Source organism: Oculina patagonica, chromosome 8, assembly GCF_052425735.1.
Source record: "Oculina patagonica isolate OP01 chromosome 8, crgOcupat, whole genome shotgun sequence".
NCBI classification, from domain to species: Eukaryota; Metazoa; Cnidaria; class Anthozoa; order Scleractinia; family Oculinidae; genus Oculina; species Oculina patagonica.
The window spans coordinates 22,701,110-22,721,113 of NC_135765.1; the positions used below are offsets into that span (position 1 = coordinate 22,701,110).

General features: G+C 39.5%; 1 protein-coding gene across 3 annotated transcripts; it reads right to left on the reverse strand.

The window, feature by feature from the left end:
* On the reverse strand, window positions 1-17,172 carry LOC144661922 (uncharacterized). 3 transcript variants are annotated; one of them, XM_078522633.1, is made up of 6 exons: window positions 15,805-17,171; window positions 12,537-12,612; window positions 5,491-5,886; window positions 2,144-4,656; window positions 1,867-1,956; window positions 1-1,263 (listed from the first exon to the last, which is right to left on the reverse strand). In XM_078522633.1, the coding sequence occupies exons 1-6, from the start codon at window positions 15,859-15,861 to the stop codon at window positions 1,204-1,206; spliced, it is 3,192 nt and encodes a 1,063-aa protein (XP_078378759.1). In that variant the 5' UTR covers window positions 15,862-17,171; the 3' UTR covers window positions 1-1,203. The 3 variants fall into 3 exon arrangements, 2 of the variants coding, with proteins under 2 accessions (XP_078378759.1, XP_078378758.1); XM_078522632.1 differs by having other exon boundaries at window positions 5,491-5,898; XR_013572358.1 differs by having other exon boundaries at window positions 1,205-1,263; window positions 1,867-2,065; window positions 5,491-5,898; window positions 15,805-17,172.
* Between the last annotated feature and the right edge of the window lie 2,832 nt (window positions 17,173-20,004).

Consider the following 20,004-nt stretch of genomic DNA (forward strand, 5'->3'; position numbering starts at 1 on the left):
TTGAAAAATGAATGCACAGTTTAATTCCCTCTTTGCCAGTTTTACATTGTCCAGAATGATTATCTCTTCAACATAATTTCTGCTTGGATGAGCTTGTTTTCATTTGTTTTTAAATTGTTGTCCTCCTCCAAACACCTGAAGACAATAAGGAAACTTTCAATCAGGATTGTCTTCAGGTGTTCTGCCAGATTTTTTTTTTCTTTTTTACAGGTAGAAACAAAACGTTGTTAGTATATTTCTACTAGTTAAACTTTCGATTTCGTTTTTCATTTTGTGTTTGAGTTTTTTATTAATACTTCTTAATTTGTTTGAATTGATTTATGTTGATTTTTTTGTTGGTCGAGAGTTGATAGTTTGTGGTTTTAGGGTTAGTGTTTACTCGTTAGTTATAAGAAGTGTGCATTTGGGAATAGTAGGGTTCAGGAATAGTAAGCGTTGGATAAGTTGGAAGTCGAAGATTTTAGGCTAAGGTTAGTAGAGTTAGTGGTTAGTGGTTAATTGATAGTAGTGTGAGTTTGTGAATTGCAGGGTACACGAATAGTAAGGGTTGTGAAAGTTAGGGTGTTTGGTGAAGGGATATTGGTAGATACAGGAATCGGGTAATGGGAGATGCATCCATGTACGTGGTTGTTAAATTGGTATTGTGGATTAAGAGAATTGGGAAGTTTGAGGAGAGTAAAAGTTGGAATTGTGGTAATGGAAGGGTCAGGGCAGCGGGGACAATGGTTTTGGTAGGGATTGAAGAAATTGGGAGGTTTGTGGATAGTGGGAGACTTGAGGGGTAAGGAAAGTTTGTAAAAAGGGTGTTGGGGTAATGGACGATTCAGGAGAGTATAGGGTAAAGGTAGGCTTGGGTGTTAGTGGGTTTAACAGTAGCGGATATTGGGGTTAGTGGGTTGGGTTAAGAGGTAAGAGGGTTAGTGTGTTAGTGAGTTAGTGAGTTAGAGGTTTAGGGTTAACTAGTAGGAGGGTAAGTGGGTTAGGATTTTAGTCAGGTTTTTGAAAAAAAAAATGTTTTTTATTCTTTTGAAATTTTCTTGTTTTTTCTTTTGCTTTTTACCCATTTTAAATTATTTTTACCCGCTCACCAAGCAGAAAGATGTTGCTTATTTACAAATCATGTTGAAATAAAAATAAAAAAATAAAAAATGTTCATGGCTTGGGTGACATTTTGCCATGACCGGAGACGACCTGCTCCTGGTCTTATTGTCTTCTTGGTCGTAGCCTCCGCAAATAGGGAGTGTTTCGTCCCCGTTTTTGAACCTGTGGCATAAACGGTGTAAAGGAAACATAAAACTTTTAATTGCTTTGAACAGGCACAAAATATCGTAAAGAAAAGGCCATGAAGCTCCCAGTGTTGTAGTCCGGTCTTTGCGCGTTGTACCGTTGTACAGTTGTAACGGGCTTATTTGTAATACACATTTATCTTTACAAAGATTAAGGAAAAAATTTGTCCTTTGGCATAATTTGCTAGTGTAAAACTTTTGTGTAAATAAATAAAAAGTTCTTAGTACAAACAATCACTCGGAGAATTGTCTGTTTCAAAGTACTTAATGGAGGAATGAAACGCTTAAACCAATTGAAAGTATTATACAGCATTCCCAATCACTGAAATTATTTAATGAACTGAAATTAATTGTATTGTTCACGCAAATTGTTCTTTTCCAGACATGTGCTATTTATGATTTTATAATTTATGCTGTATTACAGCACTAGCATCAAATCTTTATAATTATTTTTAAGAAGTGAAACATTTTTCAGTTTGTACTCCGACTAAACACATTTTGGGCCTTGTGCGAATGCAGCTCGTGATTGGTTAGTGTAAATAATAAAGAAAGCGAAAAAAACTTATTCTTATACGCATACCTCGGGAACAAAGGCTTCTCCGTTCCACACTCTCTTCATTCGTCTTCGGCGAGCTCTGGTCGATTGAGACGACTGTGCAGCGCCCGGCTCCTGTAATACAAAACCAATAATTTTTTTTTTTTAAACCCTGCCATACAGTAATTTATAAGTTGGGGTTTTTTTGCCTGCATGTATTAACCATTTTAAGTGTCTAAAGAACCTATAACAAAAGAAAACAATTATAAGGCAAAAAACGTCACAAAAAACCGGTACGTGGCGATTAAAAATGTATTCTTACCTGACATTGATGGATTCTGCTTTCCAGAAGAATGGAACCAACTGGATCCTGGCACACGGCACCAAACAGAAGTTGATACGCAGACCTTAGGCAGTAATTAACAAAACCAGTGGTGTCAGGTGTGTCTACATCAGAGGCCAGGGCTCCAACAGACACATCCTCAGTCTTGATCTTAGCGCACAACGCTGATGCATTTTCAAAATTGACAGGCACATCACATGGCAGCTTAGAAGAAGCGGAAACGTGACTAGAGTCAGATTCGTGATTGTCTTTCTCCATAGTTTCATTGGAAACTGTAGGAACAGTAGCCTCTTCAGAATTGACAGGTACATTACACGGCAGCCTAGAAAAAGCAGAAACGTGACTGGAGTCAGGTCGATGTTTGTCTTTCTTCACTGCTTCATTGCCACGCAGCTCATCCTTGAAAACTGCAGGAGCCGCAGCCTCTTCCGAATTGTCATGTACATCAAATGGCGGCTTAGAAGAAGCAGAAACGTGACTGAAGTCAGACTGATGACTGTAATCGTGCACTTCTTTATTGCCACAGAGTTCATCCTTGGAACCCGCAGGAAGAGCACCCTTTTGAGAATTGACAGGTACATCATATGGAAGCTTTAAAAAAGTAAAAACCTGACTAGAGTCAGATTGATGGCCCCCATCCTCCACTGCTTCATTGCCACACAGTCCATCCTTGGAAAATGCAGGAACAGCAGCCTCTTCAACGTTGAACTGCCGTTTGGATTTACGCAATGGCTCAATGAAATCTTCAGACTGCCTGACAGACTCATCCACGTTCTTTACTGAGGTTCTCTTCCGCTTCCTTTGCCTTGCATTTCTCGCCTCGGCTGCCTCGTGAACATCCAGTGAAGAAACCTCACTGTATTCACTGAATCCATTCTCACCAATGTTCCCGGCTTGTTTGGAAGCCACAGCTTCAGATGACTCGTGAACATCCTGTGGAGAAACCTTTTCAACGGGCATGCTGATGTAACGTGAAAACGACCGGGTCACTGCCAAACAATGGTCACTCATTTTACAAATTACACAACTGCATTCATTGATTTCATTTTCACCAATGCCGCTGGCCTCTAGCTCTTCAGTAGCAACAGCCTCGGATAACTCGTGTACATCCAGTTTGGAAGCCTTTTCAATGGGCATGCTGATGTTGGTAGCAGAGGACCCTGTCACTGCCAACAAATGGTCACTCATTTCACCATTATCACAGGTGACCTCACTTATTTCGTTCTTACAGATGTAGCCTGTGTCTTCGGTACCTACAGCTTCAGATGACTTGTGTATATTCAGCGTTGAAACTTTTTCAATGGGCATGCTGATGTTAGCAACAGGGGACCCTGTCAATGTCAATGAATGGTCACTCATCCCATCATTATCGCAGGTAACCTCACTGATTTCATTTTCACTGATGTTACATATGTCTTTGGTAGCAACAGCGTCAGTTGACTCGAGTACATCCAGCGAAGAAACCTTTCCAATGGGCATGCTGATGAAACGTGAAAACGACCGTGTCACTGCCAAACAATGGTCACTCATTTTACAAATCACACAACTGCATTCATTGATTTCATTTTCGCCAATATAACCATCTTCTTCGGTAGCAACAGCTTGAGATGAATCGTGTACATCAAGCGAGGAAACCTTTGCAATAGGCATGCTGACGTTGGTTGCAAAGGATCCTGTCAGTGCCAACGAATGGTCACCCATTTCACCATTATTACAGGTGACTTCACTGATGTCGTTTTTGCTCATTTGAAAGGTGTCTACTGTTGCTTCAAGATCAGATGACTCGAGTTCATTCGATGAAGCAACCTTTTCAACGGGCATGCTGATGTAAGGCGGAAACGACTGCGTCACTGCCATCCAATGATCACAAATTAGACAACTGCATTCGCTAATTTCATTCTCAAAAAGGTTACCAGCATCTTCGGTAGCAACACCTTGAAATGACTCCTGTACATACAGTGAAGAATCCTTTTCTATAGGCGCGCTGATGTTAGAAACAGGGGACCCTGTCACTGGCAATGAATGGTCACTCATTTCATCATCAAGTGAGGAATCTGTCTCACTGGGCATGTTGATGTTAGCCTCGCAAGACTCTTTTAATGCCAGTGAATGCCTGGAAGAGATATGTTTCTCTAAAGAATTTCCCTCAGGATACTTTAAACCCATTTCACCATCGGAATATGCAGGAACAGAAGACCCTTCAATGTTCAATAGCCGTCTGCGTTTTATTAATGGCTCAATGGAATCTTCATCCAGGCAGTTTTCACAGCTTCTCTTCCGTTTTCTTGACTTATGTACATCCAGTGAGGAACCCATTTCAATGGGCATGCTGATGTTTATTGCTGGCGACCCAGCCACTGACAAGGTCATGTCACTAATTTCACCATAGTCATAGGTCACTCCATTGATTTCATTCTCACTGATGCTACTGGCTTTTTCGGTGTCTACAACTTCAGTTGATTCTTGTCGATCCAACAAGGACAAACCTTTCACTGCAAATGAATGGACACTCCTTTCACTAGTTTCACAGTGTAAATGGGTCACGGTGGAACCTTTAAGTTTAATGTTAGTTCACTTCAGCCCTAGTTGTGCGTCCATTCCATGTGGAAGCAGTTATATGGCCAGTACAGGGCGATCAATACATTCATCAGCGAAACAGAAAATAACTTTCTGACCCATTCTCGTCCAGGATCCTTCTGATCATCTGCTCTGCGCCAGAGATCGAGACCTCTGGCATGTCCCGATTTTTGAGCATGCGCAGAGTACTCGTTCTGTATTTACAGCCAATCAATGAGCCTGTGAGTTGCGGACTTCCAGTGTTGGAGCCAGCCAGAGGTAATGATCCCTAGTGCAGACCAGAAGGATCGTGGACTCTGCGGAAGAATGTTTCCGACCCAAAAAACCATCCCCAACCTTGGTCATTTGCGCAAGCTCAGACGAAAATGTCATAAATGCGAAACTAGTGGAAAGAAAGGCAAGTCATCATGCTGAAAGTAGCATTTTGAGCAGATTGGAGCTTAGTGATCTCATAACTGGCCAAAAAATTTCAATTACAATGCAAAGGAGTAAAATTACCCCCGAGATATCCATTTTTTATGAACCCTCGAACCTTCTAGCAATTCGAATGAAATGTGATTTTCCTCCCTGACCCCCGTATTCTCCAGCCTCTGTTTTCTCAATCAAATTTTGTAGCTTTTGGAGGTTTTTTGAAGTCAGGATTCTACTGTATTTTCATTCATATTTGCTGCCAAATATGTCAGTAAACTTGCAGAACCAAAACAAAATTAAAACCATAGATAAACATCTAACAGTAACTTAGGACATACCTCTTAAGCCCTGCCAGGGTCTCACGGCAAAAGCTTCCTCAGCCTCCATAATGTTGTTACTTATTAAAGTTTGCTCTAATGAATAGTCATTCATTTCACCGATATCACAGGTTACTTCACTCATTTCACTCACACAGACGTTACATGTGGCTTCGGTAGCTAAAGGTTCAGATAACGTGTGTACCTCCAGCGGAGAAACCTTTTCAATGGGCATGCTGATAGTAGCATCAGAGGACCCTGTCACTGCCAACGAATGGTCACTCATTTCACCAACATCACAGGTGACTTCACTGATATCATTCTCGCTCACGTGAAAGGATTTTACTGTTGCTAGAGATTCAGAGGACTTGTTTACATCCAGCGGGGAAACCTCTTCAATGGGCATGCTGATATTACCTGCAGAGAAAACTGTCTCTGTCATTAAATGATGGTTGTATTTAGCAATATCATTGAAGCGTTCAGTGATTTTACTCTCACTAATCAATGTTTGTTTTCTTTTCTGTTTACGGAAGAAGCATGTAACGTCGGTAAAGAGAGAAAAACCTTTCACTAGGTATTCTGATATTAGCCTTGGGGTACCCTGTAACTACTGGTAAGTCATAACAATTGACCACAGACTATCTAAATCCACCAGAAATGAACAAAACTCACTGATCCGCTTTATTGCATGCTATACATGTAAGTGAGTCACGGTGGAACCTTTAAGTTTAATGTTAGTTCACTTCAGCCCTAGTTGTGCATCCATTCCATGTGGAAGCAGTTATATCACCAATACAGAACAATCAATGCATCCATCATGAATAGACGCACCTCCAGGGGCGTAGCTAGCATATAGCCCTGTAGGCCTGGGCCAAAGAATTTTTCAGCCCGCTCGTATTTTTCAAAATTTACAGTACAATGTAGAGAGCAATTCGTACTGAAGCAGTCTCGCAAACAACCCTTTGCTTGTCAAGTCTCAAGCAAGTAGAAACACGGGAGACTTCTAGAGTAGTCGAGTGATAGGTTGTGTTAAGAAGAGTGCGTCTGCGTTAACCCATTCTCGAGCAAGGGTCTTTATCGGTAGGATACCCCCAAAACAATAACCACCCCCCCCCCCCCCTAGAAGTGGCCAGGCCTACAACTCTTAAGTGTAATACTCCATAATTTTCGAGCTTTTTTAAAAGTTCGCGGACACCGTACCTCACCGATTTCGCTGAAATTTGGCATGCAGTCTTGTTTTAGGGTCCTAACTACCAAATGGATATTAAAAAGTTTCATTTCTTTTTATTTTGGAAAATATCGAGAACACCGATTTGAAGCGTCCGTGACGGCTTGCCAACATGGCGGATCGAAGGCTAGGTCTTCTTGTTACTTCGACACTGAACCTGCCGTCACAGTTTCTCGATCATACTTGGTACAGTTATAAAGAACTATCTTTCTTCTTTCAATATATCAAAATAGATTCGGCAAATGTTGAGTTTGAATGATCAACGGCCAAGAGGTTCGAAGGTATGTTAACGATACTTTGAACAGCCTCAAATTTACTACAAAATGAAAGGCTTATAACTCCACTGTTATCTCGATTTAGAACTAGCCATTTACCATGAACAAAGCTTGTTCATTGGTGAATTGATTCCATTAATAAAAAAATTGGGGAAATGTAACAGTCTAGAATTAAAAAATATAGAACCTCTAGTAAATTGGCCATTTCAGCGCCATTTCAGCGGATAAGCTCATTTAACAGCAAATAATCGGGAGAAACATGAAAGGGTTACAGTCGTTTATAATAAGCACTTTTCATGTATTCTTTGCTTATTTTAAACAAATACATGATCTTTGCCAAAGATATGTCGATTTTTGAGCGTACGATCGTTTTTCCAAATTTTTATATCGGCAACTTTGTTGTCGAGATTATACGCTGTTGTTATTCAATATTCGTTTCACAAGAACTTCTGTTGCTCGCATTTTCCAAATTACTGTTTAAGAAATTACCCATTCCGTAACAGAGACATTCTTAATTTTTCTTTAAAAATTACCAGGAAAGCAAGAATGTCATAGAACGGTTTTATACTAGTGAAAATACCTGTCAGACATAACTTCAACTGTTCGTGTTATCTGGCTGTTTTCACAAATATGCAAATTAAGGAATTCTTAAAGTGCCTATCTTTCACTATTTCACGCTTAAAGATTCCTCTAAATCTTTTCGCCTACCTTTTGGCCAAACGAAGTTTTGTGTCTCCAGGCAGAATGCGCGTTATCAGCAATGAAAGTCGAAGAGATATAGAAGCTCGAGTAAAATTCAAACTGCTGTGAAATGAACATCGTTTGAGCTTGACGTGTATTTATAGATTGCGCTCCGTTAATTAAGTTTATTCATTTGGCGATCAGATAAAAATCAATGAATGATCAGAGTTTAAAAAGTCCATTTCTAAGCACGAGAGACACGGATATTTGTTTCAGAAGCATTTATGCATAGAAATACCGGTTTATTATTTACTGACGCGGTTAAAAAATACTCGGCTTCCAGCGGTAAATCTGCATTTATAATAGCTGGGAGTTTGGGGTGTTTTTTGGTGTTGTTTTTTGAGGGGGCTGGGGGGGGGGGGGGGGTTGGAAGTGGTGCCTCCGTATCCTCTTTTGTTCTTTTACACAGTGGCCTGAATTTGGAACAAAAGAGCTCATCTGTTAATAAGCATAATGCGAGCTGATTTTGAAATAAACATGACTTTACGTTTGTGTCATCAGTAATTATAACGTTCGAAGAAGGCGTGGCTGAGTCGCGGCAAGAACAGCGCAATAACATTTCCTCATTGAATTGAAATGTATGTCGAATCAACTGTTTTTAGGACAAGTTAAAAGAAACAAATATTTTTCGTCCAGATTTTTACAAAAAGAGAGCAGGTGAGTACTTGGCTGTTTTTGTTATCTCGGACTTTTTTATTACAGTCGAACCTCTCCATCTGGACACCTCTTATACGGCCGTCTCTATTACGGACAACCTCCGATGCCCCGACAAAATTCTCATATATTTTCTTTAAAAAAGTCTCCATAATACGGAACCTCTCTTATTCGGACAATGGACACTAAATCTCGGCCTCAAGGACCAAATTCATATAACTTAACCTCTTTATTACGGACACTTCGGTGATCAGGTGATGACATTTTGTTTTCGTAATGGAATTTCTGTTTATGATTCCAAAATCAACAACGTAACGCTTTATTCATCTTAGACCATTTCGGATTTTTGTAAAGTGTTAATTTTTTTTTACCTGCAGCATTACGTTGCAGAACATTTCGAGTAACTAAATACTTTCAGCTGTCAATAAAGTCAAATGGACGTCATAGTGGTGATCTCTATAATACAAACACCTCTCTAATACGGACACTTTGCTCTGTCCCTTCTGTGTCCATGTTAAAGAGGTTCAACTATATTTCCAATTGAATGCTTACTTTACAATTTATCACCCTCCCCTAGGGATAAGTTGAAATCATCGGTCAAATATAAATTAATGAAACGTAAGTTGTTGATAAAACAATAACCCATTCCCCCAGTTCGGGGAATGGGTTATCAATTACTCTTCGTCATGCCATGCCACCCCTTAATGTGGGAGCGCCCCGCCTCAATTCACGATAAAAAACTTATGGCCTCCCGGTCCATTTATGTAGTTCTCCGCCAGGTCTCTCAATAGGCGGGTTACGAGCCTAGTGGCCCATCAGGCCGGAGCTTATACCGGTTTCCGCAACGTGAAGCGAATACGAGTATTTTTTACTCTACCCGGATGGGATGCTATTCCATCGCAGGGTTACCTCCCTTCCCGAAGAGCTAAAGATTGACTGGTAATCATTTTTACACCTGGGTGAAGAACGGGACTCTGGGAGTCGAGAAGCTTTCCAAAGAACTTAACGCATTGTCCCCCAAATGCTCTATCCAGGACTGTTTGGTCCAGAGTCCAGCGCAGTGACCATTATTAGGCCATCACGCTTCCCAACCGTGTAAGAAAGTGCAAAAAACTGCTTGTATAAGCCCTGGGGTTGTGCTGTTTGGTACGAAATGTGGGCTTTTAAATGTGGTAGGTCTTATATCCGTGGGTGGGGTGCGGGGAGTGCGGTGGCTTAAAGCGAAATTAAAAAACTTCTTGTTTTCTGAAATACGTTTTTATAAACTTATTTGAATCACATTAATGAATTAAAGGGGCAGTGTCACCAAGATTTAATAAAATTTAAAACTCTCAAGACGGTGTTGGTCATATGAATTGCAGTAAATCCACTCATAGAGGTATGGCTTTATAAAACGTACTTTAAAAAGCCTGATTTTTTTTAAACGTGGTTTGGGTGCAACCTGGTAGGAAAAAAGTGGCCTTAAATTTTGACAGTTGACTTAGAAGAAATATATGGGCCTTGAATTGGGAGGGCTTATGAGAAAAAAGGATTATAAGGGGAATTTTACAGAATCTGCTCAACAGCGTAATCTCGAGCAGCTTTCATTTATCTGGCCACTGTCTTTTTCTCTCTGCAGGTTTTAGTAAGGCCAGACCGCTATGAGTGGATTTACAATTCATATTAACACCTTTTTGAGATTTTTAAATCCCGGTTCGAGCTTTGGGGGGATATTGCGTTGAGTTCTTCGGAAAGCCTCTGTACTCTCATAGTCACTTTCTTCACCTAGGTCGGGGATAAGGACATACGTGATGTAAGTCATGACGCATCACGAGAGGTGTCCTTATGGAGAGGTTCGACTTTAATAAAAAAAAGTCCGAGACAACAAAAACAGCCAAGTTCTCACCTGCTCTCTTTTTGTAAAAATCTGGACGAAAAACGTTTGTATCTTTTAACTTGCCCTATAAAGAATTGATTCGAAATTCATTTCAATTCAATGAGGAAAATGTGTTAGCTTCACTGTTATTACGTTGTTCTTGCCGCGAGTAAGCCACGCCTTCTTCGAACACGATAATTACTGATGACACAAACGTAAAGTCATGTTTATTTCAAAATCAGCTCGCATTATGCTTATTAACAGATGAGCTCTTTTGTTCAACATTCAGACCACTGTGTCAGAGATCTAAAGAGGATACGGAGGCACCATTTCCACCCCCCCCCCCCCCCCCGCCTTCCTACAACAACACCAATAAAAACACCCCAAACTCCCAGCTATTATAAATGCAGATTTACCGCTAGAAGCCGAGTATTTTTTAACCGCGTCAGTAAATAATAAACCGGTATTTCTAAGCATAAATGCTTCTGAAACAAATATCCGTGTCTCTCGTGCTTAGAAATGGACTTTTTAAACTCTGATCATTCATTGATTTTTATCTGATCGCCAAATGAATAAACTTAATTAACGGAGCGCAATCTATAAATACACGTCAAGCTCAAACGATGTTCATTTCACAGCAGTTTGAATTTTACTCGAGCTTCTGTATCTCTTCGACTTTCATTGCTGATAACGCGCATTCTGCCTGGAGACACAAAACTTCGTTTGGCCAAAAGGTAGGCGAAAAGATTTAGAGGAATCTTTAAGCGTGAAATAGTTAAAGAGGGGCACTTTAAGAATTCCTTAATTTGCATATTTGTGAAAAACAGCCAGATAACACGAGCAGTTGAAGTTTATATGTCTGACAGGTATTTTCACTAGTATAAAACCGTTCCATGACATTCTTGCTTTCCCAGTAATTTTTAAAGAAAAATTAAGAATGACTCTGTTACGGAATGGGCAATTTCTTAAACAGTGATTTGGAAAATGCGAGCAACAGAAGTTCTTGTGAAACGAATATTGAATAACAACAGCGTATAATCTCGACAACAAAGTTGCCGATATAAAAATTTGGAAAAACGATCGTACGCTCAAAAATCGCCATATCTTTGGCAAAGATCATGTATTTGTTTAAAATAAGCAAAGAATACATGAAAAGTGCTTATTATAAACGACTGTAACCCTTTCATGTTTCTCCCGATTATTTGCTGTTAAATAAGCTGATCCGCTGAAATGGCCAATTTACTAGAGGTTCCAAAATTTTTTATTCTTAACGGTTACATTCCCCCAATTTTCTTATTAATGGAATCAATTCACCAATGAACAAGCTTTGTTCATGGTAAATGGCTAGTTCTAATTCGAGATAACAGTGGAGTTATAAGCCTTTCATTTTGTAGTAAATTTGAGGCTGTTCAAAACATCGTTAACATACCTTCGAACTTCTTGGCCGTTGATCATTCAAACTCAACATTTGCCGAATCTATTTTGATATATTGAAAGAAGAAAGATAGTTCTTTATAACTGTACCAAGTATGATCGAGAAACTGTGACGGCAGGTTCAGTGTCGAAGTAACAAGAACACCTTCGATCCGCCATGTTGGCAAGCCGTCACGGACGCTTCAAATCGGCCTTTTCGATATTTTCCAAAATAAAAAGAATTGGAACTTTTTAATATCCATTTGGTAGTTAGGACCCTAAAACAAGACTGCATGCCAAATTTCAGCGAAATCGGTGAGGTACGGTGTCCGGACAAAGTTCGAATCTTACAGACTATGACAATTAAGAAAGTTGGCTACGCCCCTGACCTCCATCACCGAAACAGAAAAAGACTTCCTGACACTTTCTCGTCCACAATCGATTTGGTTCGTGCCATGGATCGAGACTTCTTGTATTTCCCGGTTTGTGCGCATACCCAGAGTACTCGTTTTGAATTTTCAGCAAATCAATACTGTCAGATTTGACAATGAGCCTGTGGGGCTTCGCGTCCGCGGACGGACGCGAAGCCCTCGAGCCCGAGCCAGCCAGAGGACTTGATCCTTGGTAGCGCATACCAGAAGGATCGTGGACCCTGGGGACGAGAATATTTCTGAACCAAAATCTATCCCCACATTTGAACTTCTGCGCAAACCTAGGCAAAGCGTCATGAGGTGTATGCTTGTGGAAAGAAAGACACGCCTTCATGCTTCAAATTGCGTTTGGAGCAGGCTGGGGCTTATTTAGCACATAACTGGCCAAACAATTTTAAAAATGTAAACAAATGCGATTTCGGTGAACTTACAGATCCAAAACAAAATTAAAGCCATAGACAAACACCTACCTCTTAATCCTTGCCAGGGCCTCACTTCAAGAGCTTCCTCAACCTCCATAATGTTGTCACACAAGAAGGGACAATGCTGCAATGGAACAAGCTTTATCATCATCATAATAATAAAAACTTCTACCACTTTCTCAGCCAACCAGAAGTAAAAACCAAAACCAAACTTGACTTGCTCGCACATATTTTGAGGTGCGGCTCAATTTCTTAAAATAACTGTACGGGTATGTGCCACGCCACAGGGTGTATCTATTTTAGAGACGCTAAGCGTGGGAAAAAGTGTGTTAGCTAGTCGCGACGGATTAAGTTTTACTTATGATTGGCTAAGTGGCAGGAGGTTTCTAAACCAATCACTAAGCGTACATGTAATGATACTTATACCTAATCGTACCTTTTTGGTACGCTTCGGTAGCATATCAGGCGAGTTTGGTCGAGCCATGGTTCGTATTTTGGCGAGACGCAGTCGAGCCAAAATACCCATGGCGAGACCAAACGAGCCTGATATGCAGCCGAGGCGTACCAAAAAGGTACGATTAGGTATTTACCGTACCCAAATTAAGCCAAAAATCCGCTTATATTTATCGCTCTGTTGAAGCCATGCTTGCAAGATAAGTACTGCAAATTGTGTTGACTTGGTCTTCAACACTTTTACCAAGTTCTTCTTTTGCCTTCTTTTCCACTCGTTTGTTTAGAGTTTCATTCTCTAAATTTTTAAAATCAAAATTAAGCGAAACATTTGGAAATTCCGACTCTATTTTTCAGTCTGAATGTTTCAGTACTTGTCGGCAAACATCGCACAATTGGCGAGCGTGCTCAAGTTTAGTTTTGGCGGGAAAGTTTTTCTCTTTTTACGACCGCTAACACCGCTAAATTTAAATTACGAAGTTCTGTTTTATTGTAAAACCTTTTTTCAATTCATCGTACAGTAACACTACTTTACTTCAAAGTGACCATGATATCGTGGCATATCAGGTCAGTGACTTGATATCGTAGGATATCAGGACAGTAGATCGCGCTTCTGATTGGCTACTTGCGAATTTTGGTACGGTAAAAAACCAAAGCAAACGCAAATTACTTTTGACACTGAAACTAAAACAGCGCTAATCACTCAAATCACAACTCTACTTTAAAATCTTATTCCCAGAGCCAGCATTCCCTTTGACCAGCTCACAGGAAACGCAATACGTCTGGGTGATTCAAAAACGGGAATCAGGAATTCCTGGTTCTGGTTTGACAGTGCGCGCGCGCCGGAGATTGTGGACGAAATAAACAAGTTTTCAACAACCAATCAGATTTGGTCGTCTTTTTGGCAGACTTTCAGTCTAGCCCAGAGGTCTCGATACTTGGTGGCGACTGAAAGAATCGCAGCCCCTGAGGATAGATTGCTTATGATTGAAACACAAGGCATTCACCAGGTACAAGTGTTTGATTGTAGGTGTGAACTATTCAGCAGGTTACTATAATTATTTTTAGTCATAAAAAATAGTTACTCAAGTCTGTGAAGAATTAAACACCGGCCGATGGATCTGACAAGGTCTGCCATGGCTAGTGTTTTACAAAACCACTGTTTACGACTTGTAAATGTATAAAAATCATGCCCTAAACAAATATTCCCAACTTTTTTCTGTTTTATTAAATAATGTTGAAATGTTAGAATCCGCTCAATTTTCTGGATTAAAAAAGCTGAAGTTCGTCTCAATTTAAGTCGGTCCCGAGTTTTTCCGACGCGGTACATTTCAGTAAAACGTTTTTAAAATGCGGTGCGTATAACCATTCGTAGCAAAAATAACTAAAGGTGGATTTCCACTGACGCGTAATTTTTTTTACGAGCGTTTACGTACACGTTTACGCAAGTCGTTCATACATTGTCTCTAATTTTTTTCACGTAAAAAATTACGCGTCAGTGGAAATTCACCTAATGTATAAACGACTTGCGTAAACGTGTAAGCAAGTCTTCATACATTGTCATTTTTTCACGTCAGAAAACGTACGTAAAAAATTACGCGTCAGTGGAAATCCACCTTTAGAGCAAATTATGGCCAAATATAAGCCTTCGTTTGCCTACTTCTTAGATGTTTGCTTGGTTGTGGTTTCGATTTTTTCCTTTAATTTATTTATCCTATCAAATGTCGAGTTTCTAACAGCGAATTACATGACCAATTCGCAGTTGAAAGACGAAATTTGACCATGATTCCGACGTTAGTATCAATTACCGTACCCAAATTCGCAAGTAGCCAATAAGAAGCGCGATCTACTGTCCTGATATCCTACGACATCAAGTCACTGACCTGATATGCCACCATATCACGGTCACTTTGAAGTTAAGTAGTGTTACTGTACGATGAATTGAAAAGAGGTTTTACCAATAAAACAGAACTTCGTAATTTAAATTTAGCGGTGTTTAGCGGTCGTAAAGAGAAAAAATTTTCCCGCCAAAACTAAACTTGAGCACGCTCGCCAATTGCGCGATGTTTGCCGACATTCAGACTGAAAAAAATGGAGTCGGAATTTCCAAATGTTTCGCTTAATTTTGATTTTGAAAATTTAGAGAATGAAACTCTAAACAAACGAGTGGGAAAAAAGGCAGAAGAGAAACTTGGTAAAAGTGTTGAAGACCAAGTCAACACAATTTGCAGTACGTACCTTGCAAGCATGACTTCAACAGAGCGATAAATACAACTGGATTTTTGGCTGAATTTGGGTAAGGTAAATACCTAATCGTACCTTTTTGGTACGCTTCGGCTGCATATCAGGCTCGTTTGGTCTCGCCATGGTTCGCACTTTACACGTGCGTTTACGCAACCGTGTGCACGTACGTGCATGTTGTGTGGGTGTTAAGTACAGCTTGTAAGTTTGGGCGTTGGCGTGCGTGCTCTGCTTGTTTAAGTTTGCGTGTGCGTGTTGTTTTTCACATTTTATTATCTTTTAGTTTTAATATCTTAATTGGTAAATTAGATAATAAGATAATTGCTTCCAATTGATTATCGGCATTATTACGTCATTCGGTTGTCATTTTTCCCCATGTTTGCTTGCAATATGTTCAAACTTCAAATGGAAAAATCTCAATGTCCTCCTGTTTCATTTCAAATTGTTGAAAAATCATAATCCGTTTAATATTCTGGATTTGAGTGGTTGAAGTTCTCAAAGTCGATCCCTAGTTTTTCCGAGGCGGATAATTCCAGTACAACTTTTGATGCGCGCGCACCACTGCCGAAACAATTTGTAGCAAAAAGTCATTGTAAATCTAAGCAAACAATAAGCTTTTTCTTACCTCTTTCTCTGATGTTTTCTTGTTATGGGTTTCTGTTTCTTCCTTTGATTCGTTCATCTCGTTGAAATTTCAACTTTCGTATCGCAAATTGACGACTGTCGAGAGCGGCGAGAATCACGTCTGCACTCGGCGAACAACTTGACTGAAAATGAACAATTGGTAATGAGTGCGCCCAATTAGCACGTCACAATGAGGATACCAATTACAGGGCAACTAGTGGAGAATTGATATTTGCGTTCGACGGTAGGAGATCGCATCCTAATGTTGTGTTGGCGTGTGGTTTCGTGGTTGTCCTGTGAACGCGCAAGCGAAATTAAAGTGGTTCTATGTGTCGTTCTATATATTTCGGTATGTGGCAGAATGGCCTCGATCTCATGTGAGAAGACATTAGAAAGCAATTAATTTCGCAAAGACAGCGCGCGCAAAAACAATTCAATTAATCCGGTACCGCTTGGCGGTTAAAAATTTTATTAAGCAATTATTTGTGTCATATCAACGTAGTCAAAGGTAATTAACGCCGAAAGTATAAAAAAGACAACGAACGATTCAATAATTGAGTGTAACCTTTGTAAGGTTTCAACAGTTTTAGCAATGTCGTTCATTTTCTGCATGGACTTTTGATTGTAGTTTGCACATCACAAACAGAGCTTAAATATCAATAAAATATGAAAACATAATCAGTCCGGATTATCCTAATATATTAGGACAGGGCCAACTTGGCTTTCAACCAATGGGAAGCCGCCTTTTGGTTTACCGATCGCATATCAAAACAAATCTCAATTTTCAAAATGGCGGACGAACGCAGACAGCGCGATGGTTTCCAAGTTGTAATGCGAACTTGTGGACGAGTTTTAAAAGAATGCGAATGTATATTTCTCTCTAGGAGGCATCTTTCAAGTAAGGCCAGTGTTCGAATCCACATTTACACACAACGCAACGCGAAGGACGGCCGTGGGAGCAAGGAGCTTGCACGCTGATCAATAGCTTTGACTGTTTTCGAAAATCAAATTATGTTATATTGAAATGCAATCAAATAGTAGGGTAAGTCATTTATGCTGTATTCTCCACCACAGTTGCAGGATTGGTTTCATTCAACCGGATGGAACTCATGCGTTTCGTAACAGTAGCAGATGTATACATATTGGTTTGGTTTGTCATCCGATCGATCATACGTTCGTAGAGGGGGGTGAATAGGAAAACGGATCGACGGATTTTGACAATATTTTTGCACGGATTTCGGATTCAGAGCATTTTTTTTAATGGATTTGTGGATCCTGCAATTGAAGCGGATCGCGGTTTCATCCAATTTTTGGGCCCGGATTTTTGATTTTGCTTCCAATAAAGTTCGGATCGTGGATCTGGAAAAGGGAGATTCAAGCTAATTCTCCTTTCTAGTAGGAGCCATAACACGTTTTGGACGACAAGTCAGGATCAACAACAGATTTCTAAAGTAGAGGTCGTTCTTTTAGCTAATCGTTAATGTTGCAAAATGCTGATTGCTTCTTAGCTATCCCAAAACAACTCCAGGGGCGTTTTTTTCACAAATTCTAGCAAAAAATAAAATTTGGATTCAAATGCCAGACCTTTTATAACGGATCGACGGATTTGGCCATGTTAAGACCAGCATTTTTTATAAATGCTGATAGATTTCTTTCCAGTTTAAATAAAGCTTTTATTATTATTATTATTATTATTAAATTACAACGGATCGACGGATTCGGTCGTTAAATTATGACGGATCTCCGGATTTGCATACCCCTATTCACCCCCCTCTTCGTAAATTGTTACGTGCTTGTTATATTTATACATTGTTCCACTCTCGTTAACGAAGTTCCCAAGTACATCTATCTCTTGACTCAAAATTTTCTGTCATTTGTAGGTTGTTAGTAGTATGAATGGTTAGTTTTGTTTTGCTCTTGAACCAAGCAATTTTTCTAGGCAACACTGAATATTTGTAGTGTTTTCAAAATGCTTAAAATTTGTCAATAGGTTGCACAAATACGACCATACAGTTGTGAATGCAGTATAATACAGTGTACAAAATTGTCCTTGAAAATGACTTTTTCTTCGTACACATGGTATTGCATTAAAGGAAAAAAAATAAATTTAACATGTGCTATTTTATAGAAAAGCTGTACTGTTATTATAGTTTTCCAGGGGTGTATCATTGCACTGATTTAGCTTTTTGCAACATCCACTGGGTGCTAGGATGGATATTGAAATAAAGAAAACGTTGCAAAGTTGTGAATATTGGTTTCTGGTTATGTCTTACCCCAACTTCATGCAGTCATCACAGCAAAAACCATAAAACTGGTTGTGTGCCATAGATAACAAACTGCTTACACTTAAAATGATGTGTTGTGTTGTCCTACTGGTTATTTTTAAGAGGCACATAGTATTTTGAATTCATTTAAAGATTCACCAAAACAAAATATGGCACAAAAATGTCCTGTAATGCAACACACTGAGCTTTGCAGGAGGCTGTCAAGAGGTGTGGGCTGGAAAGAACATCCCCCAGTCACTTGGATAAAACATAAAATGAACAGCAGTCAGAATGAGAGAAAAATAATTTCAAATTTATTTTCATTTTCAGTAAGTAAACACAAGTCTTTTGTTGTCAGCCAACTGCAGGACCTGCAAACAAAAATGAAATACAGCTATGATCAGTGTGCTGAAATATTACAGCATACAATAAACTAGTGAACAGCCATCACCAAAAGTTATTTTCTTTTCATAAATGGCAAAAATTGACATGCAAAATCCAAGATACTATCCCATGTTTGAGAAACCAATGATGAAGCATACAAAAGACACTATCTGCTTTGAAATGAAAGGAACATGATCATTGTACATGACTGCAATAGGAATTAGAAAATCACAGGTGTTGGTTAAAGTGTGCGTTCGCGGTGTCTGACATAATTGCAGATTGCAAAATGCATACTAAAAGAATATATTGAGTTACCATTACCATTATTGAAAGCTAACCGTAAACAGGCTAACCAAAGTGCTATTTAGGCTAACCGAAGGGAATAGTAGGCTAACCGGAGTGGGTAGTATGCTAACCAGAGTGAACTTTTCACTCGGGTTAGCCTACTAGACACGCCGGTTAGCGTACTATTCACTCCGGTTAGCCTGTTTACCGTTAACACAATACATTCTCTTAGGCTGCATTCTGCAAATGTCAGACACCATTCGGAGACGGGTGTGTGGAAATTTTCAGTAATATATTTTTGCATGGACTCGAAAGCAGTTTTATCTTTTCTATTACTGGCCACAAGGCAAACATTGTAAAGGTATTTCAACAAACAAATTAATGATTTCCAAGTGAAGAATTGTGTTTGAACTTTGTATTTAGCATTCTTCAAGATTCACTGTGGTTCACATACACAGTGCATGTCCTGCTGACATGAGGTTTACAAGCTAGTCAGTATGTGTAACAGAAGTTTTCTTTGAAACAGATACTCAAAATAATTTCCTGCAATTTCCATAAGGGTTGTCCTAAAACCCGGAATGCCGGAAACCTGGAAAACCAGAATGCCGGAAATCCGGATAAGAAAGCCCGGAATCCTAAAACCCGGAATGACCTTTTCTTGTGTACTCCGTTTTCAAGATAAATACGTGGAAATATGTTAATTTGTTGGGGAATTGGAAGTTTGTTACGAGCTTCCAATTACGTTGCGAGTTAGCGAATCAAATTGTCCGAATTTCGATACAAAGTTCCTAACTTCGGCCCGACTGAACTTCGCAATTTAGCTAGTTGAGGAGAAACAAAACATGTTGTTTCAAAGTCATGGTGATATCTGAACTCAATGATTTTAAAGGAAACAAGTTGCGGCGGGAATATTCCAGCGATTCTTGCGGCTCAAGTTGCACATTATTTGTTTGACGAACAAGCAGGACGGCAATAACAACCTTCTGATCAATGTTCTGACTGATAGTGAGTAGAAGCATTACATTCATATACCGTCTATTTCATCCATCTAAGCATAAACACGTCCTTTCAAAAAAGGGTACGAAACGCTGTCGATATTCGTCGCTTGATGATGGAAGCAATAATTAAGTTGAAGTGTCAGACAACGTTTCGCACCAGCGATCACACAAGTAATTTGCCGATAAATGAATTTTATGCAGGCAGAAATTTGGTCAACTTTTCCTTTTTTGTACAAAAATATATTTTTTTACGCTTTGTGCGAGGTATAA